The sequence below is a fragment of the Panicum virgatum genome, chromosome 2N (assembly GCF_016808335.1).
Source record: "Panicum virgatum strain AP13 chromosome 2N, P.virgatum_v5, whole genome shotgun sequence".
NCBI classification, from domain to species: domain Eukaryota; kingdom Viridiplantae; phylum Streptophyta; class Magnoliopsida; order Poales; family Poaceae; genus Panicum; species Panicum virgatum.
The window spans coordinates 2,041,598-2,068,641 of NC_053146.1; the positions used below are offsets into that span (position 1 = coordinate 2,041,598).

General features: G+C 47.1%; 2 protein-coding genes and 1 pseudogene across 2 annotated transcripts; 1 reads left to right on the forward strand and 2 right to left on the reverse strand.

Annotated features, from left to right (window-relative positions):
- Positions 1 to 1,581: 1,581 nt before the first annotated feature.
- On the reverse strand, positions 1,582 to 9,815 carry LOC120658676 (bisdemethoxycurcumin synthase-like). Its single transcript, XM_039936922.1, has 2 exons — positions 9,564 to 9,815; positions 1,582 to 2,635 (listed from the first exon to the last, which is right to left on the reverse strand). Exons 1-2 carry the CDS (start codon positions 9,754 to 9,756, stop codon positions 1,644 to 1,646), a joined length of 1,185 nt encoding a protein of 394 aa, XP_039792856.1. The 5' UTR covers positions 9,757 to 9,815; the 3' UTR covers positions 1,582 to 1,643.
- A 4,905-nt stretch (positions 9,816 to 14,720) lies between these two features.
- On the reverse strand, positions 14,721 to 17,236 carry LOC120659096 (O-acyltransferase WSD1-like). Its single transcript, XM_039937157.1, has 6 exons — positions 16,472 to 17,236; positions 16,180 to 16,246; positions 15,976 to 16,049; positions 15,489 to 15,788; positions 15,259 to 15,396; positions 14,721 to 14,891 (listed from the first exon to the last, which is right to left on the reverse strand). The coding sequence occupies exons 1-6, from the start codon at positions 17,165 to 17,167 to the stop codon at positions 14,721 to 14,723; spliced, it is 1,446 nt and encodes a 481-aa protein (XP_039793091.1). The 5' UTR covers positions 17,168 to 17,236.
- Positions 17,237 to 18,978: 1,742 nt separating this feature from the next.
- Positions 18,979 to 20,382, forward strand: LOC120659097 (annotated as a pseudogene).
- Positions 20,383 to 27,044: the final 6,662 nt, after the last annotated feature.

Sequence of the window (27,044 nt, forward strand, 5' to 3'; positions counted from 1 at the left end):
AGCCGTGCCTTCAACAACATCCTCAGTTTTAACCTTCACCATCATCAAGGACTGAAGGTCATATGTGGGCTCTTTATTCTTACGCTCAATTCAACTTCAAGATCTTCAATCTGACTTCCACGATCGTGAGGCGGAGGTAACGATCCTCTCAAACCTGTCCTTTAGTACCACCCTGCAACCTTCGCCCGTGCTTCGGGAAACATGGTCTCCCAACAGTTGGATGGCCAGACTTCTAGAATCCTTCTTCAGCTTCACCGCCCTAGTGTTAATGGCTTATGATCATTTACTCACATGAATGTGATAGAAAAATTATTTTATTTTAGTGTAGCCCCTACCAATACCCTTATTGTAACTATCTTCGTGATGTTTCAATAAAATATATTCTCATATATATAGGCAAATATGTTCACAGAATTAGCAGTCTATAACTATATTATCTTTCTCATCATGATAACCAGAGTATAACCTCATGATTAAAAACAAAAATGACCATTGTTGCGCAGTTATTGAAAATAATTCTTGATGTACATTCTTAAATGGGGTAAGTCATCCCCAGAATAGTTGTCCATTATACTGCCAACGTGGCGAGTGCCAAATTTCCTCTGGGTGCCTAGATTTATGTCGTGAGCATTGCACCACAGCATTAGCAAATAAAGCACTTGGTATTTCTTAATTTAACAATAACAATGACACTATACACAACTTGGCACTGCCAGCTTTGGCAGTTGGGCTGACCCTGTGGAGGACCTGTGAGTATAGTTATTGGCAATATGCATATTCGATCTATATGATGGAAATGTTGATTCTCCATCAAAATCATGAGCTCTTGTGAAACGAACTGGCTTTCCGAAAGAAGAACCTGACTCTCTGTATCGTCGTGATAGTCCCTTGATCAGTAGCTATTACATACAGAACGCATTTTAGATACATATTACAATCATATATCGCGTTAAATCACAACAAGGATTTAAATATTACATAATCCAGAGATTTGTATTACAAGTTTCCTGGTACAACCCACTTGGATTAAAGGGAAGCAAACAGAAAACGAAAGCGATAGCTAAGCTTCTTGGTGTTCTCCTCCACATGCAAACATAAGCATAGCACGAACCGTCCTTAGCTTCATTCATTGTCGCGCTGCTCCCCACCATGCGCCGCCTTAACCAGGCCCTACAGCTCGAGAAGCTAGGTGCGCGTCACCACTCCGCACTACCTGGGCATCCTCGCGACCACCGACGGGATCCCCTCCAACGCCCGCATCCGCCGTGGCTCAACGGCAGCACGGAGGCAGCGACGTGTGGGGGGAGAGAGCAGGGGCCACGGCGGCGTGGAGGGGAGGCACTGCTGATTGGGCAGACAATGGGTGGCGGATGGCGTGCTCGCCCGCCTGTCCGTGGCTCTAGCGGCAGTGCCACGGGTCGGTGAGGACACTAGGTGTTTTTTATAGTAGAGAAGAGATTGAGGAGTTTAATTATTAAGTGAAAGTATGATCTTTCACTCAACGAATAGACTAACTATGTACAGTCCTCGAATTAAGATTCAAGTAGAAACGTGAACATATATAGGAAGAACTAAAACATGTCTGCCTTTAATTTGCAATGCTTAAACAAGTGCTAATATAATTCTTTTCTTGATGTATGCTGCTAGTACTTTGTAGCGTGCAGCACCATGGTCTCAACAGTGAATCCTGGTCCAAAGCCAACCATCATCCCCCACTCAGCCTCATCTCCTTCCTCATCCATTTGCCGGCGCAGCTCCTCAAGCACAAATATCACCGTCGCAGAGAGCATGTTCCCGTACTCTCTCACCACAGTCCGGCTCGCCGCCAGCTTCCTTGGCTCCAGCCCAAGAACCGAATCGATGTGGTCCAAGATCCCAAGGCTGCCGGGATGGACTGCCCAGAAGAGGTCGTTCCACTTCCACTCGACGCCACTGACGGCGAGCGGCCTAAACGCATCACGCAGGCAGCCCTCGAGATTCTGTGCGGCGAACCTCGGCAAGTTGGAGGAGATGTCGCCGTCAATCCCGCCCTCTCCGAGCCTCATGTTAAGCAGCTGCTCCGACCCAGGTATCAGGGCCTGCGAGGTGGACACCATCTCAAAGAGCGGGAGCTCAGCGGGGTGCAAGCCATCCGCGCCGATGATGACCGCGCCTGCGCCATCGCCGAACAGCGCCTGCGGGATGAGGGTGTCGAAGTTGTCCCCTTCGTGGGGGCCACGGAAGGAGGTGATGGTGAGCTCGACGCAGGCCACCAGCACGCGCGCGCCGTGATTGTTCTCAGCGAGGTCCTTGGCCAGGCGTAGCGCGGCGCAGCCGGCCGAGCAGCCGTTAAGCTGGAGCATGCTGCGGCAGACGTTGGGGCGAAGGCCGAGGAGCATGGCCAGCCTGAGGTCCGCACCGGGGGAACGGGCCTCGGCGTTGGTGCTGACAACGAGGTGGGTGATGTCGGTGGCCGGGCGGCCCCATCTCACAATGGCCTTGGCGGCGGCCGACGCGGCAAGCACAGGAGCAGCCTTAGCGACAATGTCGAGCCTCGCGTCCAGAGCTGAGGGCATCCCGTGGATGAAAGCTGGGTTGGTGTTGAGCAGTTGCTCCGTGTGGTGAAAGAAACGTTTCTTTGGCCCCACTATCCGACCTAATTATTGGAAGGAAGATCGTCATCAAGTCAGAATATGCGAGTTGTTAGTCTTTTCTTTCTTCAGGAACGTTTTAGTTTTTTCACTAAACCAACTTTTCGTAACCAAGTTTATTAGAAGTAAAGAACATATTAGCATCTGCAATATCAAACCATGTGTTAGAAATCTAGGCAATTTTCGGTATATTTTAATTCCAAAATTAAATGTATAAATTAGCAATATTTCTATGACTTTAAGGAGTAAAATAAAACATGTGAACATGTTTATACTTATCACACATATAAGCATAAACAATATAAATAACCAAAGTTTCAGGGAGTACCCTAAAGCGGGGCCGTTGCCGGAGGCATTGGCTGCGCTGTTACCAACTGGAGTAGACATCTACTCGGTTGGCCTCAGTCGAAGTAGTCGAACTAAATCGGTGCAGGAAGAAGTTCGCAGTGCAATCCCACGAACGGTCACCAAGATGTAGTCGACGTAGTCGTTCGGCCACCAGAATGTAGTCGACGTAGTCGTTCGGCTCGTCCACCAGGAAGTAGTCGTACAATCGGGCAAAGCCTTAGTATTTTTGAGCAGTCACGCTAAAGCGTTACCCAAAAACCTGATTGCCCGCCTATCCCGTGCAGGATCTCAAGGCGAGCAAGGTTTCGGAGGCCTGCTCACGCTAATTCTGTGCGCGCAGAAATTAGCGTTGGGGAACTCAGTTGTTGCAACTGGAGAGGGAGAAGAGAGGAGCGAGTTGCCTCAGTGCTCTGGTGCAGGATGGATGAGGGGAATGGCACTCCTTATATAGTGACTCAGGTGCTCAGGATCGTTGAACCTGGACACCATCAGAGTCATTTAGGTGATGCGGTTATGGCCATTAATTACAGATTTAATTGCACGTTTAATCGCACGATTAATTGCTGTCAACGGCAAATAGCCATCACATCGCACCGCGCCGCCGCGGCGCACGCACCGCACGTTCGGCCGGCCGCGCCGAGCCTCGCCGCGGCCTCGGCCATGCCCGGCCCGGCCCGGCTCGGCGAGGCGAGCGAGCGCGCGCGCGTGTGGTTCACCGTCCTCCTACCGGCTTCACAAGTGGTGTACAAGAAGTCCACCTTTTAAGTCGGTTGAGATCCTCCTCAATTCCCGGTACGGAATTAAACATTGATTCCCTAGCATTAATAGTGGGCTTTAAATTCTTTTAATGCTTTAGAATAAATGGGCCAAGCCCATTACTCCAACAATCCCCACCAAGAAATTCAAGCCACACTAGAAATACATTCTCTCATATACCAGTATTCGACAGAGAGTGTTAAGTTCAACTTCCATCTAGGACAAAGGCTACACTTATTCACAACTGTGCAATGGACTATGCCTTGAATTGCCAGTTTTGTGCAAACAAGTTTGACCAGAGCCCTACACTGGTACTAGGCTGCAAAAGCATCCCCGCGGTTTGGAGCTTATAAGTCATACTCCAGGCCCTTCATGAGTTTCTAGAGAATACCCAATTCTCATAGACCATGACCAGTGGTCAAACTCATATAAGTGTGTTCCTTTCAGATGTTCTGTAGGACAACATCTTTGTTTCAAGAAAACAACTCATTTGTTTAAAAGAAACCACCTGGCACACATTAAGGTATAGACCAACCTGCCATACAGATTAGAAGAGAAATGCACCTTATACACGGAATGAGCCCTTTTCACAAAGGTTCTCTTCTCACAGTCAGACTTTAGTTTGTTTCACCATCCTAATTCACGGGATCTCCGATCACATAGGACAGGTTTCCACTATAGAATGACTCACGTGGGTCTCAAGCCCAATTCCATAGATGCATTGTCTATCACATTTCGTGAAAGACCCTTTGTAAACTGATCTGCCAGATTTTTAGCCGTCTGAACATAGTCCAGGGCTATAACTCCGGAGTTCTCAATTTTCTGACAGATTTCAACCGCCTTTCACATGTCTAGATGACTTCATGTTATCCTTTGAACTATTCACCTTGACAATTACCGTTTGATTGTCACAGTTCATTAGGATTGCCGGTAACGGTTTTTCAACTATCGGCAAGTCCATAAGGAGCTCACGAAGCCACTCAGCCTCAACAGTGGCGGTATCTAATGCTGTGAGTTCTGCTTCCATAGTTGACCTCGTTAAGATGGTCTGCTTGCAAGACTTCCAGGAAACAGCTCCACCACCAAGTGTAAACACATATCCACTTGTGGCCTTTATCTCATCAGCATCAGAATCCAATTTGAATCACTATACCCTTCTAGTACCCTTGGGTACCCGTTGTAGTGAATTCCATAGTTCATTGTCCCCTTCAGATAGCGCATTACTCTTTCAAGACCCTTCCAATGATCATCTCCCAGGTTTGAAACAAACCGGCTCAGTTTGCTTACAGCAAACGAGATGTCAGGTCTTGTAGCGCTCGCTAAATACATTAATGAACCAATGATCTGAGAATATCTCAGCTGATCTCGCATTATCCTTTTGTTCTTTCTAAGAATTAAACTGGCATCATATGGTGTTGAGACAGGTTTATAGTCGCTATAACAAAGCGACTTAACACCTTCTCCACATAGTGAGACTGTGTAAGAATCACCCCACCATTGATCTTTTACCAGCTTTATTAAGGATAACATCAGCTTCTCCAGATCCTTCATCTCAAAATTTTGAGATAAAAACTCTTTGACTTCCTTAATCACATTAAGGCTAGTGCCAAAGATCAGTATGTCATCCACATACAAGCACAAAATCACTCCTTCAGCCCCACCATAGCGATAGTACACACATCTGTCAGCTTCGTTCACAACAAAGCCGGCAGAGGTCAAAGTTCTATCAAACTTTTCATGCCACTGCTTAGGCGCTTGCTTGAGACCATATAAAGATTTTAATAACTTACAAACTATTCCTTCTTGACCCTTTGATACAAACCCATCCGGCTGATCCATATAGATCTCCTCTTCTAACTCTCCATTGAGGAAAGCCGTCTTAACGTCCATCTGATGAACGAGAAGACCATAAGAGGCTGCCAAGGAAAGTAACACTCGAATTGTGGTCAATCGGGCAACTGGTGAATAAGTGTCAAAAATCTTCTCCTTCTTTTTGTGTATAACCCTTGGCCACAAGCCTAGCCTTGTACTTTTCAATAGTACCATCTGGCCTAAGCTTTTCTTGAACACCCACTTGCATCCAACCGGTTTACATCCATAAGGACGTTCAACGACCTCCCAGGTTCATTAGACATAATAGAATCCATCTCACTCCTTACTGCTTCCTTCCAATAGTCAGCATCAGGAGATGAATATGCCTCTTCAATGGTTCTGGGTGTATCATCTATGAGGTATACAATGAAATCATCACCAAAAGACTTTACAGTCCTTTGTCTCTTGCTCTTCTCGGAGCATCATTGTTATCCTCCTCAGGATTTTCTACAAGTGTATGTTCATTGTGTTCTATCGGCTCAGCAGAGCCATCATCCTTGATGAACTCTTGCCTAGATGAACTTGTTTCATCTCTCATGGGAAAATGTTTTCAAAAATGTAGCATCTCTGGACTCCATTATAGTACCAACATGCATGTCAGGTACTCCAGATTTCACTATTAAAAATCTATATCCAACGCTGTGAATAGCATAACCTAGAAAGATACAATCCACAGTTTTAGGTCCAAGCTTACGTTTCTTGGTTATTGGCACACTCACTTTTGCCAAACAACCCCATGTACGTAAGTATGACAGTGTTGGCCTTTTCTTCTCCCATTCCTCGAAAGGAGTTATCTCTTATTCTTTGTAGGAACACGGTTTAGGACATGACATGCAGTCAATATAGCCTCACCCCACCATTCCTTGGAAAGTCCCGCTGTATCTAACATGGCGTTAACCAAATCCGTTATAGTGCGGTTCTTTCTTTCGGCAACCCCATTTGACTGAGGTGAATAGGGAGGCGTCCTCTCATGAATAATACCATGTTCCTCGCAGAATAAAGTAAATAAATTTGAGAAATACTCGCCACCACGATCTGACCTAACTCTTTTGATCTTTCTCTCAAGTTGGTTTTCTACTTCAGCTTTATAGATTTTAAAGTAGTGTAAAGCTTCATCTTTTGACTTCAACAAATAGATGTAACAAACTCTAGTACTATCATCAATCAAAGTCATGAAATATTTTTTACCACCTTTTGTCAACACTCCATTCATTTTGCACAAATCGGAATGAATTAATTCTAAGGGTGCCAAGCTCCTTGCCTCCGCGGTCTTATGAGGCTTACGAGTTTGTTTTGATTCAACACATACATGACACTTAGAATTTTTGACAAAAGTGAACTTTGGAATTAAGCTCAAATTAGCTAAGCGCATCATACAACCAAAATTAACGTGACAAAGCCTCGAATGCCAAACATTTGTTTCATCAACGTTAATAACATTGTATGCAATTTTATTACAAACATCTGACAAAGAAAGACGGAACAAACCTCCGCTTTCATAACTTTTTCCAACAAAAGTACCAAACTTAGACAAGATACATTTATTGGACTCAAAGACTAATTTGAAACCATCTCTACACAGTAGAGAGCCGCTGACTAACTTCTTCTTGATGGTGGGGACATGCTGCACGTTCTTCAGCTGCACGGTCTTCCCCGAAGTAAACTTCAGATTTACCGTACCAACACCAAGAACACGCGCATGTGATCCGTTCCCCATCAGCAAGGAGGAAGTCCCGCCAGTCTGGTAAGAAGAGAACAAAGAAGCATCAGCACAAACATGAATATTAGCACCAGTGTCAACCCACCACTCGGGTGAACCAAAGATTGAAAGAACAGTAGGTAATAAATTACCGTACCCCGAAGTTCCTCCAGGCTCGCTAATAACCATGTTGGCGGAGTCGTTGCCTTTGCGGTTCGGACACTTTGCAGCAAAGTGATCCGTACTGGCACACACATAGCAAGCTCCCGTCTTCTTCTTCTTCTTAAAAGTGGTTGTCTTCTTAGTCTTTGGTTGGTTCTGCGGTGGCTTTTTCTTGTTCTTATGGGAGTTGTTCTTCTGAACAAGATTGGCACTTGAAGCACCAACAACTCCTTTCCCACGTATGTCCTTTGCTCTCGCCTTCTCCTCAACCTCAAGAGTCCCTATGAGTCCATCTATTGTGAACTCATGTCTCTTATGTTTTAGAGAAGTAGCAAAGTCCCTCCAAGAAGGTGGCAGCTTAGAGATTATACCTCCAGCCACAAACTTATTGGGTAACACACATGGGGACTCTTTGCTGCAATTTTTGAGATCTTTTGCCAGAGTATGTATTTCATGAGCCTGTTCCACTACAGAACGGTCTTCGACCATCCTGTACTCAAGGAACTGCTCCATGATATACAGCTCACTCCCGGCGTCAGATACTCCATATTGAGCCTCAAGAGCATCCCACAAAGCTTTGCCAGTTGGCAGCCAGATATAAGAATCCACCAGGGTATCACCGAGAACACTAATGATCAAGCCTCGAAAGAGGATATCAGCCTCATCGAACGCACTCCCTTCCTCTGGAGAGAATTGTTCAGGCTTACCCTCTTTCACATGGATCACTCTCGATAGTGTTAACCACAGTATAAGCCGCTCTTGCCAACGTTTGTAATTTGAACCATCAGAAGGTGATGGTTTGATTGATGCAGCAAAGCTAGATACCGAAAGCCTATTAACACAATCAGGTTTTGGATTGTTAGAAATCTAGGCAATTTTCGATATATTTTAATTCCAAAATTAAATGTATAAATTAGCAATATTTCTATGACTTTAAGGAGTAAAATAAAACATGTGAACATGTTTATACTTATCACACCTATAAGCATAAACAATATAAATAACCAAAGTTTCAGGGAGTACCCTAAAGCGGGGCCGTTGCCGGAGGCATTGGCTGCGCTGTTACCAACTGGAGTAGACATCTACTCGGTTGGCCTCAGTCGAAGTAGTCGAACTAAATCGGTGCAGGAAGAAGTTCGCAGTGCAGTCCCACGAACGGTCACCAAGATTTAGTCGACGTAGTCGTTCGGCCACCAGAATGTAGTCGACGTAGTCGTTCGGCTCGTCCACCAGGAAGTAGTCGTACAATCGGGCAAAGCCTTAGTATTTTTGAGCAGTCACGCTAAAGCGTTACCCAAAAACCTGATTGCCCGCCTATCCCGTGCAGGATCTCAAGGCGAGCAAGGTTTCGGAGGCCTGCTCACGCTAATTCTGTGCGCGCAGAAATTAGCGTTGGGAACTCAGTTGTTGCAACTGGAGAGGGAGAAGAGAGGAGCCGAGTTGCCTCAGTGCTCTGGTGCAGGATGGATGAGGGGAATGGCACTCCTTATATAGTGACTCAGGTGCTCAGGATCGTTGAACCTGGACACCATCAGAGTCATTTAGGTGATGCGGTTATGGCCATTAATTACAGATTTAATTGCACGTTAATCGCACGATTAATTGCTGTCAACGGCAAAATAGCCATCACATCGCACCGCGCCGCGCCGCGCCGCGCCGCACGTCCGGCCGGCCGCGCCGCGCCTCGGCCTCGGCCTCGGCCATGGCCCGGCCCGGCGAGGCGAGCGAGCGCACGCGCGCGTGTGGTTCACCGTCCTCCTCTTACCGGCTTCACAAGTGGTGTACAAGAAGTCCACCTTTTAAGTCGGTTGAGATCCTCCTCAATTCCCGGTACGGAATTAAACATTGATTCCCTAGCATTAATAGTGGGCTTTAAATTCTTTTAATGCTTTAGAATAAATGGGCCAAGCCCATTACTCCAACACCATGCACTACCAAAAATAAATAATAAATATATACAGATTTCATGCATTTTTCTACTTTGCTATAGTTAGAGAATTTAACTTAGAGAAAATCTTAAATGGCATGCAATTCGAAATAAATAAACCAACAAGCTGTGTATTTTTCATATCGACGGTGGCTTGTATTATACATACATAGTTTACTGAATGTATCTTTGAGGTCGGTGAGGTGCTCCATCTTTGTGATGTGGAAATAGTAGTCAGGGAACTCATCCTGAAGCACGTAGTATGCTGGATTTGCGGTGCCAATACCAAGCATGGCCGCGGGACCATCGGCCCGCTGCGCACGTCGGATCTTACGAACCGCAGCCAATGATGTGCTTGCCATGGTCTTGGACTATGGCATACGTACAGTAGTTGGTGTGAAGACAAGTATATGAAGAGAGAGATGACTAATGAGTATATGTATGTGAGCAAAAATTGGTTCGGACCAAGGACTATATATATTGCCAAGAGGATTGAATTATTATTATTATTATTATTTTGAAAGGAGTATATGATTGAATTAAAAACATCTACCAGCCTAATTATTGCCATCCTATTTCGGTTGAAGCTGAATTATTAATGCTATCCGATTTGGGTTGGAGCTGAATTAGTATATAGATAGCTATATTTTCTACTTTCTCCGTTTCAAATTGTAAGTCATTCCAACTTTTTTTGGAGAGTCAAACTATTTTTTATTTGACCATAATTATAGAAAAACTTAAGATTTATAGCATACGTACAGTAGTTGGTGTGAAGGCCAGGATATCAAGAGAGAAGACGAATGCGTATTATTTCTGTGTGAGCAAAAAGTGGTTCGGACCAGGGACTATATATTGCGAAGAGGATTTAATTATTATTATTATTATTTTGAAAGGAGGGTATGATTGAATTAAAAACATCTGCCAGCCTAATTATTGCCATCCTATTTCGGTTGGAGCTGAATTATTAGTGCTACCCGATTTGGGTTGGAGCTCAATTAGTATATATAACCATATTTTCTATAGCCATATTTTGTATCGTGAGTGGCAAGGTATCCTGCGGTTAGAAATACAGTACAGCGTACAGGATCTACTGCTGGGACTGTATGTTCTGATTGTCCTTCAATTCCTCCAAGGAAAATCATGTATAGAAAATATGAGAAATAACTATGATGAGATATAGACTCGCAGTTAGTTCAGAGAACAACCAACATGTCTTAGGTTATCATCCTGAAAGCCTTGGAAAAAATAGATTATATGGCATATGACCTTGTGTCACTATTTGCTTACACTATGTCAGAACACCTTATTAGAGACACTTCTTAAACCTCATTACAGACCCAGAAATCACGCATCTGTAAATTCGCGTCTGTGATAACAACGCATCAGAGACGCGCGATCCGTGTCTCTGATGATCAACATCAGAGGCTCCTCTTGTTATAACACATCTCTAATGTTTGTTACTTTGCTAAATAAAACACATCAGAGACGCGTCTAGTTGATCCATGTCTCTAATAATTAATTACAGACGCGTATTGATTCCGCGTCTCTGATGAAGGTATCTTTTTTGTTACTTTCTTACATAGTGTTATTCAAAAACATTAAATGAGAAACCTTTATGGCAAACTCATACAAAATAAAATAGTACAATATATGATCAAAATAAGTTAGGAAGGGACATTCATCATGGTGGTTCCTGCAAATCTCTAAATCATATCATAACAATCCCATCAATACAGTTGATGCTGCTGTGGTACATACTGTTGATTGAGTGTAAAATCGCTGCTGGAATGCGGGAGGACAAGATATCTACTTCGTGACATGTGCGCGGTGTTGGCGTTGGTACAGATGTTGGTGCAGAGTGAATTAACACTAAACAGAATGAAAAAAAAGGAAAACATTATCAACTTTTTCCAAACCCCCACCCCCCTCCGCCCAACAAAAGAAGTGGGGTTATTTATAGGGCATACAAAGTTCTTTACATACCGACGGCACCCTCTACTTTTTACAACATTCTCGAAATATTCTGTATTACAAGTCAATTGGATGTAGAGGTATAAATTTGAATTCCTCAACCTTGATCGCACCAAACGCGACACCCACACCGAACCTCCGATCTAGGGTCATGTTTCACTCTTGAACTTCTCATCATCTTCAAGTACACCAAGCCTTATCAAGGCCATGCCTTCAACAACATCCTCTGTTTTAACCTCCGGCGTCATCAAGGACTGAAGGTCGTATGTGGGCTCTTTATTCTTACACCCAATTCAACCTCAAGATCTTCAATCCGTCTTCTATGATCGTGAGGCGGAGGTAATGAGCCTCTCGAACCTGTCCTTTAGTACCACCCTGCAACCTTCGGCCCGTGCTTCGGGAAACACGACCCCCCAACAGTTGGATGGCCTGACTTCTAGAATCCTTCTTCAGCTTCACTACCCTAGTGGTAATGACTTTGTAGTGAAAATGGCCTCTCATGCCATATTTCAATATAATGTTTTGGCGATTAATGACACACACAACACTTGGACTAATATGATTGTTAAGATGACCATTCTCAGGCTTTTAGGTTCAAGTTATGACAAAGAGAAGATAGGCGTAGCTAGGCCCAAAGGGCCGCCCCTACGGGGGTACCGGAAAGCTCTTCGATTCAGGAGCACCGGAAGAACCGACGCCAGGGCATCGGAGCATCCGGTGGTAGTCGGAAGAACCGACGTCATGATACTTTGGTGCAGAAGAGAATCGAAGCCAAGTCAGCCTATAGGCACCGGTTGAACCGACGGTCCAAAATAGGGCATCGGTGCAATGGCCGTCCTTTGTACCAGAGACGATGTCAAGTGCCCAGAAGAAGTTTCTTCAGCACCGGTTCAACCGACGGTGCATCGGTGCATACCACCGGTGTAATGACGTCAGCGTCCAGGAGAAGATTCTTTCAGCACCGGTTGAACCGGTGAGGCATCGGTGCATTGCATCGGTTCAACCGGTGGTCTCTGCGTCAGCTGTCAGGACTTCAACGGCTACTTCATGTTGTGAGTGACCGGATGAACCGACGCTACCCCACCAAGAGGCATCGGTTCTTCCGGTGATACGCAGATTTTCAGCTAACCGTTGGAGCAACGGCTACAAGACTTGGTGGCCTATATATACACCTCACCCCGTCCATTTGAAGTGTGCTGGAGTTGCTGAACATCCCAAACACACCCAAGAACATCTCCAACCACCATAGAGCTTCATTGTACATCATATAGGCTTAAGCACACTTGTGAGAGTGCTTAGTGCTTGTAATAGGGATTAGTTCTTGCGAGAGCTCCCTTGAGAGAAGCCTTGCTGCGGCAAGCAACTTGTGATCCGTCGTGTGACCCTCCGTCTTGGTGTGGAGTGGCAACGATATTTTGTGCGGGGGAAGAGGAGGCCCCTTCCTTGGTGGAGAAGCTCCGTAGTGGATTTCGGCCGGGTGACCGAGAGAGACGGTGGCGGTGCACGAGACTCGGTGTCTTGTGGGCACTTGCCTTTGCTTGCCGGCATCGCCATTGGTGGCGTTGTGCAAGACGGTGATCGGAAGAGCCTCGGTGTCCCGTGGACGTAGGCGTTTATGCCGAACCACGTTACATGACCGTGTCTACTCGGGAGTTTGCATCCCTCTTGCACTTACCTCTTTACTTACCGCATTACGTTTCCGCGTTTACTCTAACTTGCATACCTTTACTTTCCTAGTTAGTTTGATTAGGATTAGCTAGGTTGCAAAGTCTTTTAGGGGTAAGTAGAGAGTAACATAGATAAACCTTAGTCATAACTAGCATGTGTAGGACGTGTTAGGTTTATCTTATGCAAGTAGTTTGAGCCCTAGGTTAAAAAGCGATTAGCGACCCTATTCACCCCCTCCCCCTCTAGGGTCGGACACCCCGGTGATCCTTACAGACTTATGATTATTTACTCACATGAATGTGATAGAAAAATTATTTCATTCTGGTGTAGCCCCTGCCAATTCCCTTGTTGTAACAATATTCGTTAGGTTTTAATAATATATATATATATAGGAAAAATTCTTTCTATACTCGTTTGTAGTTACTTCCACGTGTATATCTCATTATGTATGATGTATCTGACCCAACGAAGAGTTTGTATGTGAAGTATGTGATCATACTAGACAATATATGATGGTATATACATTGGGTATGTGACCATACATGGAGTATATGGACATACTTATGTTTAATATATAGCAGTAATGTATAATCATAATATATTTAAAAAATAGGGATGTTTTTGAAAATTTTCATATATATCTTTTTGAAGTATCTTAGAATTAGTATATGAACATACTCAAAACGATAAATGAGTATGTGGACATACGCATGATGGCATATCTTAGAATTTATTATGATGGCATATAGGACGAGTTTTTTCTACACTCGCGTGTAGCTACTCCCATCATCAGTATACTATCATGCGTGTGTCCACATACATATTTATCACTTTGAGTATGTTCATATACTAATTCTAAGATATTTCAAAGGGATATATACAAAAAAATTCAAAAGCCTCCCTATTTTTTAAATATATTATGATTATACCTTACTACTATATATTAAAAATAAGTATGTCCACATACTCCATGTATGGTCGCATACTCAATGTATATACCATCATATATTGTCTAGTATGATCACATACTTCACATACATACTCTCCGTTGGATCAGATACATCATATATCATGAGATATACACGTGGGAGTAGCTACAAGCGAGTGTAGAAAAGATTTTTCTTATATATATATATATATGTGTGTGTGTGTGTGTGTGTCCACAGAATAAGCAGACTATAACTATATTATCTTTCTCATCATGATAACCAGAGTATAACTTCGTGACTCAAAACAAAAATGACCACTGTTGTGCGGTTATTGAAAATAATTCTTGATGTATATTCTTAAATGGGGTAAGTCATCCCAGAATAATTGTACCACATCATTAGCAGAGAAAACCATTGTCCATTATACTCTGCCAACGTGACGAGTGCCAAATTTCCCCTGGGGTGCCTAGATTTATGTCTTGAGCATTGCACCACAGCATTAGCAAATAAAGCACTTGGTATTTCTTAATTTAACAATAACAATGACACCATACACCTACTCATTGGTTCAATCGGTAGATTTTATATATTTATTTATTTATAATTACTCAACATCGCATACATTAATGCGGTAGATTTTATATATTTATTTATTTATAATTACTCAACATCGCATACATGCGGTACACACAATCCATAGCGGTAAGTACATATGTATCTCGCTCAGCTTGAGCATTCACCATTGGTTCCTTCATCCCTCACTCTTTCCTAATCAATTTTGGTGAAGCCTTTGCAGCCGCGTCCTTGGTGAGGTTCAGGGATACTGTAAAGTCGTCCAAAAGTTGACGAGGGTCTGGAAATTGTTCCTCATCAACTGCTAGAATGACTTTGATAGTGTTGCAGTAACTTTGTATGTGCACCGTAAGAGCCTAAAAAGAGTAGAAAAAAAAGAAGTAAATATTTTTGTGAGGAAAACATATTTAAATAAATTTAATGGTTTTTATTGCATTTTTGTGTCCCAAATGAAGATGTCTCGACCGAAAAGCACAATGTATGCAGGTAAAACAATAACTTTGTATCACACAACGTGATTCCTTAAGCAAAGGACTTTTAGCGTGTGCTTATTAGTATTAATTAGTTGCATTATTATTATGTAGCAGCTATTGAGTATTATGCATTATTTACCCGTGGATCGTTCTTGTTGGCAAAACTGCATGAGCGCTGTTGCGCTTAGTTTGAAAGTAACTCAAGACTTGATCAGGTTTTGCATGGAAGATACAATGCTGGATGGCTTACTTGCTGAAGCCCGTAGACGCTAGGTGCAATGTAGGCAACTGGATGCCCACATAACTCTATCTGTTCCGGTGGCCCAATCAAGTTTGAGAAAGTCATGGTTGTATTTCTGAGCACACTATTGAAGATATAAGCCCCCGCCTGCTTCAAGAGACAAGTTGCAGTGTGATTATTCGAAACACGTAAACTGACAGTGTAGGTAATTTGGTAATTTACAAGCAAGATGGAGAGACTTGACTAGTAGGAGACCTGGCCTTTTGCAGTTTGATATTTATGAAGACCATGCATGCATATAAGATAAATGGTAGTAAACGTACCTTTGGCCCAAGTATTTTGAAGATAATTTCAACAGCCATGTGTATGATGATCACTTCTAGTGAATTCTTTTTCCTAACAATAACCTGTTTTGCCTTGCGAATGTATTCAAGTGGATCATCGTGCATGGCTAGATGAAATGGAAGGATGATGTAGCCCAGCCGATTTCCCCATCTCACAGCAGTACTCTTGCCAGATTCTATCATATCAACATCCGTCTGCGGTCAGTTACACATATTTCCAGTTAGTTAACTGTAGTTCAGGTACAAAATGATGGTGAGATGAGATACTGATTTTTAAGAAATATATATGTGAATGGAAAACTATATATTGAAGGGTCCAGCTACTGCCTACTGTAGCAATATAATTCTTGCATGTCAGAAGAAATGCAAATACACATCTTACTTGTAGGCTATTGGTTGGCCTTGTATTGACAGGGAGTATTGATCGCAATACTATTCCCCTCGTCTTTGTGTCACCTGATGACACCGAATATAAGAAAATAAAGCGTGTAAAATTCAATCATATATAGTATTTTTCTTTCATGCTGGATCAGTACACAAAATAAACTGTTATCTGACAACAGGATCCAGACATATATACACTTACCGGCTTTTCGAAAGAAATGCCGTGATAGAGCGGCCGAAGTCACTCCAACTAGCACATCATTGACAGTCTATATGTAAAAAAAAAAGTTTAGGGGGCATTTCAATTCATAGTTTCACTTTTATGGATGGCGATGAAACATAATAATGTAGGAACTTAAGTAGAACATGCTGGTCTGTAAAATTAAAGTCATGAAAAAATAGAAAGGAAATTAAACGGTACTGAAAATAAGAATTAGTAAAGATGCGTGCAGAATTGGTGCAAATTTTTGAGACAGTTGCACGATCTTACGTACGTAGTTCATGGCATTCTTGATGAACTTGACGTCGTCAAGGCTGAAGCTCCGGTGGACGAAGCGCATGCGGCGGCGGGGCTCGCCGTGGTCCGCTGCTGATCTCTTGAACAGCGTGTTCGGATCACTGAGGAACAAGAAGGTGGCGACGAAGGAAGCAACATCCACGAGGCTGTGCCACGCGAGCAGGAGGTACGACCAGACCCGCACGAGGAGCGCGGCGCGCGGCGGCGCGTAGATGGTGCCCGTGCGGCGCGCCGGCGGCGGCGGCGCGGACGCGGGCCTGGCCGGGTCGGCGGCGCTGCGGGCGGACGAGATGAGGAGCGTGATGAGCGCCATGCCGTCGGCAAGGGCGTGGTGCATCCGCAGCGCGACGGTGGCGGCCGCCTCGGCGGTCCGGACGTCGAGGAAGTGGAACTCCCACGGCGGGCGCGTGTGGTCCATGGGCAGCGTGGACAGGGAGGCGAGGTAGTCCTCGACGGCCCGGTCCGGGTCGCCGGTCAGCCGCGGGACGACGATGTGGTCGTCGAGGTTCACCGGCGTGGTCACCCACCGCGGCGCGCCGTCCTTGCCCGTGACCTGGATGCTGCGGAAGTAGGGGTGCCGGGCGAGCTGAGCCTCCAGGCCCGCGCGGAAGACGGGGAGGTTCAGTGGCGCGGCGAGCCTCTCCACAGGGCTCACCAGCTCGTCGACCGCCATGGTTGAGCTTGTTAATTCTTGGTTGCTGAAAAGCCCTTTGGTGGCTGCGGCGGAGAACCCGACAGCCAACCGCGGGGTAGCAACGAGGGACGTCGTCATCGAGCACGGCACCGGCATTTCCGATCCTATATCCTGATTTAGCAATGCAAGTGACTTAATTAGGTTGACTAAGAGCAACTCCAACAGATTGATCTTCATTTTTTCCCTTTCTAACCATATAGGAAAATTATCTTTCTCAATTTCAACATATATGAAAGAAGTGCTCTAGCAGATTGATTTTTCTCTTTTCCCTTCTCCCCTCCTGTCATGTGGGGTCAACCTATCATTCTCTTTCCTTCCTTTTCCCTCCCATTGGCGACGCACCCGCCCGGCCGTCCGTCCCCGCCAGGGCGTCCGTCGTCCAGCCACCACCTCCCCTCGGCGACAGCTAGCCAGAGCAGATCGAGCAGAGCTATAGCAGCGCGCCCGGCCGTCTGTCGTGGCGCGCACACGGACGCACACGACGGCACACGACGGCGCGCCGACGGCCGCCCCCTCGGCGACGCACACATCGGCTGCCCGTCCGTCGGACGCCAGCGCCCCCCCCCCCCCCCCCCCGCAGTGGATGCCATGGGCGGCGGCGGTCCCCAGTGAAGCATGGGTGCAGGATGGGGACGAGGCTGGCGGAGGGCTGCTGATAGGGCTCGGCGGCGGCCATCGCATTGCGCTGCGGGGGCTGCAGTCGGAACAGGGAAGGGCGACAGCGGTCAGGGAGGGGCGACGGCGGGTAGGGAGGGGCAACGGCGCGCGACGAGAAAGGGACGACGACGCGCGACGAGGAAAGGGGCGACGGGGTTTTCTCCTTTCTATTGGGGATTTGATTGAAATTATTGGGGATTGAGAAAAAATAAAGGGGAAAGGAGAGTGGAAAATCAATCTGTTAGAGTATATTTTTTCAACATCAATCCCTTATATTGAGAAAAAGTGTAAAAGGGATAGGAGAAGATCAATCTGTTGGAGTTGCTCTAAAGTCGCCCTCATGCGTCAGCCCTTTTTGTTGACAACCGTCTTCTTCGACCAACGAGCTGAGAGCCTGAGACCGACCAGCATAACGTGTTAGTTGGACGTCGTTCATGCACTAGTTAGTGTCCTGTTCCGTACGGTTGGTTAGTTGCAAGCAGTTGCTGGACCATAATGGGTGATAAAGCTTCTAAAATAGTAGCGTCGTAGAAATTTTAAAGATTTGAATTTAATTTTCTCCAAAGTTTTATCCTACTTGAACGTAGAAAACCAACTACGTGCTCTATGTGGATGCATTTGGCGCCACGTCTGTGCTCTATGTGGATGCATTTGGCGCCACGTCTGCAGCATCCTGATAGAAATAGAACTAATATGCAAAGAAATATATATTGGTCACTTGCACTACTACAATTTTTATTTTCGGAGGCGTGCATTTTCGATTTTCGGAGGTGTTTTTCGAAAAAGCCTCAGAGCTATAGTCACTGTAAATGGAACATTTTCAAAGGCCTTCTTGTGCACGGCTCTGTTAATCCAAAAAAAAATTTTAAGTTTTGAGGTAGGTGTGTGTGACCGAATTGTGCGCCATTTCTCATCAATTTTAAGTTTTGAGGTTAAACCCTAGTCGGCATACAGCTCAATATAAGGTGTATTCTCAACTAGAGAGGCATGAGCAGATATTTCTTCGTGCGTCGCCATTTTCAAAGTGGACCTAATTTGTAATATGACGGTACCAAACGGACTGAAATTGAATAAGGTTCCATCTATAAGAACCCCACAATTCCTCACCTGCTGCCGGGAGCCCACAACCACAACACAACAAGGAGCTACAAACATAGATAGACTGAATTAAGAGCTACCTCACCATACCATGCATGCAAACAAGAACCCAGCCGTAAATGTTGTCGGCACCGACGTCGAGGTTGACCTCTCGCCGTTCCTGCTGCGGTACAAGGACGGCCGTGTCAAGCGGTTGCTGAAAAGTCTTCGTGGCTGCGGCGGAGAACCCGACAGCCAACCGCGGGGTAGCAACGAGGGACGTCATCATCGAGCACGGCACCGGCATGTCAGCACGCCTCTTCCTCCCTACCCGAGCCGCCATGGCCGGCAGGAGGCTTCCCATCGTCGTGTACATCCACGGCGGCTCTTTCTGCACAGAGAGCGCCTTCTGCCGGACGTACCACAGCTACGCCACCTCTCTCGCCGCGAGCGCCGGGGCGCTCGTTGTCTCGGTGGAGTACCGCCTCGCGCCGGAGCACCCCATCCCTGCGGCCTACGATGATGCATGGTCCGCACTCAAATGGGTGGCGTCCCTCACCGACCCGTGGCTCACTGACTACTCGGACCCTGGGCGCATGTTCCTTGCCGGTGACAGCGCCGGTGGCAACATCGCGTACCACACAGTGGTGCGGGCCAGCCGAGACGGTGGCGTGGGCATCGACATCGAGGGGATGATCATCGTGCAGCCTTTCTTCTGGGGCGCCGAGCGGCTGCCTTCCGAGACAGTTTGGGACGGCGCAGCAGTGCTCCCGGCACACCGGGTGGACTGGCTTTGGCCATTCGTGACGGCGGGGCAGGCCGGCAACGAGGACCCCCGGCTCAATCCTCCCGATGAAGAGATTGCGTCGCTAACGTGCCGGCGCGTCCTGGTGGCCGTGGCCAAGAAGGACACCCTGCGGGAACGCGGGTGCCACCTGTTCGCCCGCATCCGCGACTACTACGCATGCACCGGTGGCGGTGAGGTGACACTGGTGGAGTCGGAGAGTGAGGACCACGGCTTCCACCTCTACAGCCCATTGCGCGCCACCAGCAGAAAGCTCATGCAGAGCATCGTGTGGTTCATCAACCAGCCGCCAGCGCCGGAGCTGAACGGCGGCTTGCTTTGGCACGCATTGGATGGTAGCAAGATTAGCAGGACGTCGACATTGACGACCCCCGAGCTCATCATACTAGGCGTGCCTAGCAGGCCGTTCAGGGACATTTTTGGCTATGGGATGGACACGGAACATCACTTCAGCAGATCGAGCTCGACGACCTGCCTGGCATATGGTGGCAAAGCAGCAGCATCCAAGAAAGCAAACTATGGGCTATTTACAGGCCCAGTAAGCCTAATAAGGCTTACAAGGGGCCATCAGCAGTGGCAGCACTTCCCGGCGGCACTCAAGTTATTATCAAGAACTTCTTCTAGTCGTGTGTGTGTGTTAAGTGTTAACTATTAAGGGTTTCTATTCTGCAAATGTGGGTCTAATTGTGTTTCTAATAATTCCTGTATATTAATGTATTATCAAGGTAATATACTTGTATTATTGTATGTATATTAATAAATAAAAGTGGAGAATTATATTTGTATCACTAGCTCCTTCATTTTTACAATTATATTTAGAACGTCCACAAATTTTGTATTTTCTTAGAACCTCCTTTTTTTAAAACTAAACCGATGTCCAGCCCTACAACCCAGCCCACGTGCTCCTTTCTCAACTCGGCGGACGCTCTACAGGGCAGCCCAGTCTCATGCAGTTAAGTTTTGTCTTATTGACCCTAATGATTGTGCCCCTTCCTCATAATTCCTATCCGTTTCTAGTAACATTTGAGTTTAGAGCAGCTTTTCTTGTGGGTTCAGTTCTAGTGCACTGTGGACAAGGTTGCACGCGTAGAAGAAACCGAAGAACGCACTATCTTGGAATGACATGGAATTAGAATGATCTTCAACCAAAAGAGTTTGGAAAATGCAGGTATTTTCCATCATTGAAACGAGCTTCATCAAGGTGTTGCGCCACCACATGAATCCTTTGTTTACTGGCTTGCTGCAGCGAGACTCGAGAGTGATGTTTGCAGGGTGCGTGCAAAACTAGATCAGTCCTCTGGGGCACGCAATTGGCTACGGTTCCTACCGGCTAACCCGTTCACGAGGAGATAACTATTCAATTTGACGCTGATCCAGTTAACAACAACGATGAAGTTACGTTGCTTACAAAATGCCGGTGGCATCCTGCGCATGGCAAGCAAGCAAGCGCCTAGACGCCCCGACCCTCTGTGCTACTTCCTCATCCGCGCTATCGTCTGGCTCTAGCCTCATCGAGCGTGTTTGCGCCCTGGTCCCGTGTACCATCATCACCGGTATTGTGAGGAGAGCTTCGCTCAACAACGACCCTCCGCCGGCGAACTGCCATCTTCAGCTCAGCGTGACTCCGATCCGGGCATGCCCAAGGCCCAACTGCCATTGTCGCAGCCGTCGCAAGGCGAGTCTTGGGATCCATCTTCCAGCACAGCAGAGTTGCAGAGTCGAGTCTCGACTCTCGACTCCGAAGGCGGCACCGCCCTTGAGCGGACAGGTAAAGAAGGAAACATGCCGATGCTGTAGGAATCCTTGTCTTGGCGTATGACTCCAGCAACGAATTGTAGATTTGTAGAGCTGTTATTAAACCATGAAAACCGTCTAACCCGCCAGTTTCCAGACCACCCAGCTAACTCCCGCATGGGTTGGGTTGGATTTTAATCAAAAACCTGTGAACCCAGACCATGAACAGGACGAGTTAGCCGGTAGGAACCGTAGCCAAACCAAACCAAACCGTGCATATCCTGCTGACACAGTTTTATCCGGGCCGGTTACACGGGATTGGTGAGTTGTAACCGGACCATCTACAGGGTGAGCAGCATGTTAGAGCTTCCGGCTCCTACAACACTGTAGCGTAGCGACCGTGGGGTGTATGTTCCATTCTGGCTGAAGACTGGATTGTGCATGGACCATCAGCTACAGGCTGAACAATAATTGTCCGATACAGCTGCTACCGTGGGGTGTATGTTCCATTCTCTTGTGTGGTGCGGACGTGAACTAGCTAGTTTCTATTTCCATTTCCCCTGCAACTTGTTTTTTCCCCTTTTTTAGGAATTTAATTTAATTAGCTAATCTGCTAATTAAATTAAATTGTTATATAATATCAATGAATTTATACGGAAGTTACCGGTAGATCACAAGTGCGGAATTCGGCAGAGCTTCACCGCTTCCCTTCTCCTCACCCCTCTCTTTTTTCTAGATTTTTGGTGGATTTTTTGAGGTCAAATGAGGAGGGAATGAGGGGGGAGGCCTTATATAGGGAGGGCTGACCCGGTCGCCCAGGGGGGCGACAGGCCCCCTGTTGCCCGCGGGAGGGGCGACCGGCCCCCCTGGAGCCTGTAGGCTGGGCCCACTGGTCGGTCGCCCCTGGGGTGGGCGACAGGGGCCTGTCGCCCGTTGGGGGGGCGACAGGCCCCCTCTTTTTTTTTCCTCCAGGGACTTTGTTGCAAATTTGAAAAAGAAAAAAATTACATTTGAGTCCTGTCGCCCCCATAGGGCGACCGAGGTATATTTTTGAAATTTTCCAAAACAGACATATATTTTTGAAATTTTAATTTTTTTTAAATATAAAAAAGAAATAACCGCCTACTGCAACGGCATTACGGCAACCTGATGAAAGTGAGGCGCATGTTACGCTTTGCTTTCCTTTGTCGTCTTCTCATAATAGGATGGCCATGGCCTGGCCCGCTGTGGTGTGGCGGCGCCGGGCCGGGCCGGGACCAGGCCACCAAACAAATGCACCCTATGGCCTACGGGCCCATGGGCCAGCCCTGTGCCTCGCGCCGAGCTTTGACTCGATCCTTCCGAATCAATCGTGGCAGTGACGACGTGGCCAGCTAGCGAGCCGCACGCTAATAAACGCAGGCCGTTGGGCCCACCGGGGAAAGGGCCTGCTGCATGACATTAGCTGGGGACGTGTTACCAGCTTAGACTGAGTCCAACAAAAACTTGCATTTTTGAGATGCAAATCGACGATTGCCTTTCGTCTACAGTGTTTTGCCTCTCCTTCGCACATCACCGTCTCCAACAGAGCGCTGCATTTCCTTCCCCCGACGCCGCCATCCGCAGCTTCATTCCACCGGCGTCGTCGAAGCGGCCGTCGTGCGCGGCGAGGAAGGCGCGGAGGAGGCGGAGGTTCGCGGCCGCGCCGGCATCCCCGTTCGCCACGGCAGCAAGAGCAGGCCGCGCTCGAACCCCGCCACGCCAGCGGGCTCGCGCCTCCAAGCTCCTCCCCGCTCGTCCCATGCTCCGTGCGCGCCGGGCCCCTGCTCGTCCACCGGCCGCTCGCCGCCGCGCCTCCGCGCGCACCTACCGGTCCTCATCGCGCCGCGGCCCGCGCGGCTTGGCTCCTCCCCGCCGGCCCCGCGCTCAGCCGTCGGGCCGCCACCGCCTCGACTCCTCCGCCGCCGCCAGGCATGAGCAGGAGGGGGAGCAGGGGACGAGACGGCGAGGGAGGGAGGCCGGGAGCCCGAGCCGCGCGGGGCCCCTGCTCCGGCCCCCTGGAGCTCGCGGCCGCCGGCCCTGGAGCTCCGGCCCCGGACGCATGACTCCTCCCCTGCACCTCCTCCGCCGGCGAGCCGTTGCGACGCGCGGCCCCTCCGATCCCCTGCACCTCTTCCGTCGGCCAGTGGCGAGCGGCGGCGCCTCCCCTGCTCCTCCTCCACCGGCGAGCGGCGGCGGACGCCCAGGGCCAGCTCCTCCTCTGCTCCCTCCATCGCCAGCAGCAGCGGCGGACCTCTGCTCCTCCCCGAGCGCGGCGCGGCGGCCCTCTGCTCCCTCTTCCCCCTCCCGGCCGCTGCGGCGGAGCTCGCATGCGCGCCGGCCTTTGGGGAAGCCGCAGTGTCTACCCAGGAGCAGCGGCAGAGGCCATGGCGTGGCAGAGCTTGGAGCGGAGAGCGGCGGCGAGGGCCGCGCGCGGCAGGCAGGCGGCGAGCGGTTGCTTCGAGCAACAGCGGAGGAGCGGCGGCGGCGAGGCCCACGCGCGGCGGCTTGGGGGCCGGCCATCCGCCTCGCCCCGCTCGTCCCGGGCGCTGCACCCGCCCCGGCCATCGCGATGCATTACTGTAGCAATTTAGCATCTAATTACATCCTAATTAGGTTCATTAGATTCGTCTCGCCATTTACAGACAGCAGTCGCAATGTGTTTTTTATTTCGTCTAGATTTAAGTCTCCATGCAGGTGCCGGAAATTTTTTTTGGAATTTTGGTTTTTGCAACCAAACACGGCCTAGATCAGGATGTGTTTGTGTCATACTTGCTACAGGAATGACTTTAGGAGATTCTGCAGAATCACCTACAAAATGCCTCCGGATCAGCTAGATCAGATTTCTGCAGAATCAACCTGCAGTTCAGTGTATCCAGTTTATTCACTTGCCATAGTCAGTATTATATGAGTCTGTCTCTATTCACGTGCAGCACGTGCAGCCCAATAATTATTTGGGTTTGCGGCAGCGATGGGGGTTCCCACGAAACCCGCAAATATCTTGCGGTACCACGCGGGCTGCCGCATAAATATCGTGGGTGCATGTGATCTTGTCATGCGGGTACAGACACGTAGGCTCGAGCAGAGCTTTGCATGTTTGTTTTGATTCAAGTGTCAACAATAAAGAAAAATCTTTCAATAAGTGTCAGTAAGAAGGATACCGTAAAAGTACTAAACTTTATTACTAGTTTATGCAATCATAAATATCAATGGATAGGCTAAACTTCAATAAAAATGTCGAAAAGGTGCCTAAACTTTAACCAGACAAATAGAGTGTACCACGCACCTTGCAGCAGCAGCAGCAGCAGCTACTAGCTTGCTAGTACAAATTGGCCGCCCCCAAGAAATTCGTGCTACTGCAGCAACTGGGAAATAAAGCAGCAGCAGCAGCTGCTGCTACTACTCTACAGACTACAGTCCATAGCTACAGTAGAGTACTAGCTAGCGCGCGGCTTGAAACGGCGCGATCTTTTCAAAAAAAAAAAAGAGCATGGAACGCAGCACGTGCCTTTTTATTTTCTCTTAGCACAGCAACCTGATGAAAATGAAGCCTGTTTGGCTGCTCCTGGCCTCCTGCTTTCCAGCCTGGGTGGCGCCGGGCCGGGGCCAGCCCACCAAACGTGGGCCATGCATGGGCCAGCCCGGTGTCTCGTCCGTGCATGATGGACGATTTGATCCCTCCAAAATCCGCTAAGCGATTCAGGTGCCCGATTTAACAACAAAAAACAAATCTCTCGTCGCCTTGCCGCCGCACCTGTCAAGTGTCAAGTGAGACTGTTAGTGTGTGTGCGTGCCTGAAGGCTGAACTAGTGGTCTGTCGTATTACACTCTGCATTCGCTATAGGTCCTCGTAGTTGAAGCTTGGGATTTCTGCCAGCTATCATAGCCCTTGGTCTCAACCCTCAATTCCTCAAAGATATGCATAGAAACGTCCTCTCCAATGAACAGATATGCACAGAAGCTTGGCTTACAGCAACACATGAAAACGTTTTCTCCTTTTGTTGGATAGATGTACATATGCTTGATGCCTGCTAGTTCAATTAATAAAATTCATATATATATACTCTCTCCATTCTAAATTATTGGTCGTTTTAGTTTTTTTTAATATACAAATTTTACTATGCACTTAGAAAAAATAAAATAACTAATAATTTGGGACGAAATAAAACAAGTAATAATTGGGGACGAAGAAAGTACCTACTAAACGGGACATCAACAGCGGGCAGAATAATCCAGTAATCCACCATATGCCAACAAGAGCACAGGCTCATCGTCAGTGCTTAATTCGGATTAGCTTATCCATGTCAACTACTCCGTATCCTTTTAGTTATCGTTTCAGAAAACAAATTTATACTAAAATTAACTAAGGGTGTGTTTAGTTGGTGAAAAAGTTTGGATTTTGATACCGTAGCACATTTCGTTGTTATTTGACAATTAATGTCCAATTATGCACTAATTAGGCTTAAAAAATTCATCTCGTATGGATCAGTTAAACTGTGTAATTAATTATTTTTTCAACTACATTTAATACTTCATGCATGTGTCCGAAGATTTGATGTGACGGCTACTGTAGAATTTTTTTTTTGCAAACTAAACACCCTCTAAGTTTTTTGTCCTAACGACAAGTAAATAAATATGGAGGGAGTATTATTCTCGCTCTGATATGTATCACTGCCCCGTCGCTACCACCGGATCTTGCAATGTCTCTTGTCTCCTGGCAGTATGCATGGCTGAAAGTGTTATGTTATTTGGGAAGATTTTGCACCGGAGTAGGAATTGAATGCAAACCCTACTGCATTTCACCGCACACATTGCCCTCGCCGCTGTCATTCAGTCAAAGCATTGTGGCATACATCTTAGGTTAGCTAGTTTGCTTCACTTTTTTTTTTATAATAGTTAGTGTGCTTCACTTTGAGTCATCCTCTGAAACTGCAAGGCCCGGTATGTCTATACTCACAGTGCCCGGTATCTTCCAACTGTGTTTGGTGAGGTACTAGACTACTAGTACGTATTTTGGATTCGAAAATACGTAGCCGAAAGTTTCCTCAATAAACTACGAATTGAATTAGTTTTTTTAAAATTTTTGAAACATCGAATTTTGCGAGCCTTATTTGTGGTTGGAGATAGACTAAAAAAATCCTAGATGGGTGAGAAATTCATCGCATCTCCAACATGATTGGGTTGGTGGTGGGTCGGGTCGGACCCACCAGGCAGCAGCCACCTGCGTGCCCAGCTCGTGGCTACTGGCCTTGGGGACGGCGACGTGGACAGCTAGCTGCACGCTAGTAGGAGCCCGTTTAGTTTCCAAAAATTTTCACCCAAAAATTTTCACCTCTCCTTTTGAACACATGTATGAAGCACTAAATGTAATTAAATAACAAAACTAATTACACAGTTTAGATGTACACGACGAGACGAATCTTTTGAGTCTAATTAGGGCATGATTAGCCATAAGTGCTACAGTAACCCACATGTGCTAATGATGCGGTCAAATGCCTTAAAAGATTCGTCTTGCGGTTTTCAAGTGAGTTCTGAAATTAGTTTTTTAATTAGTGTTCGAAAAAC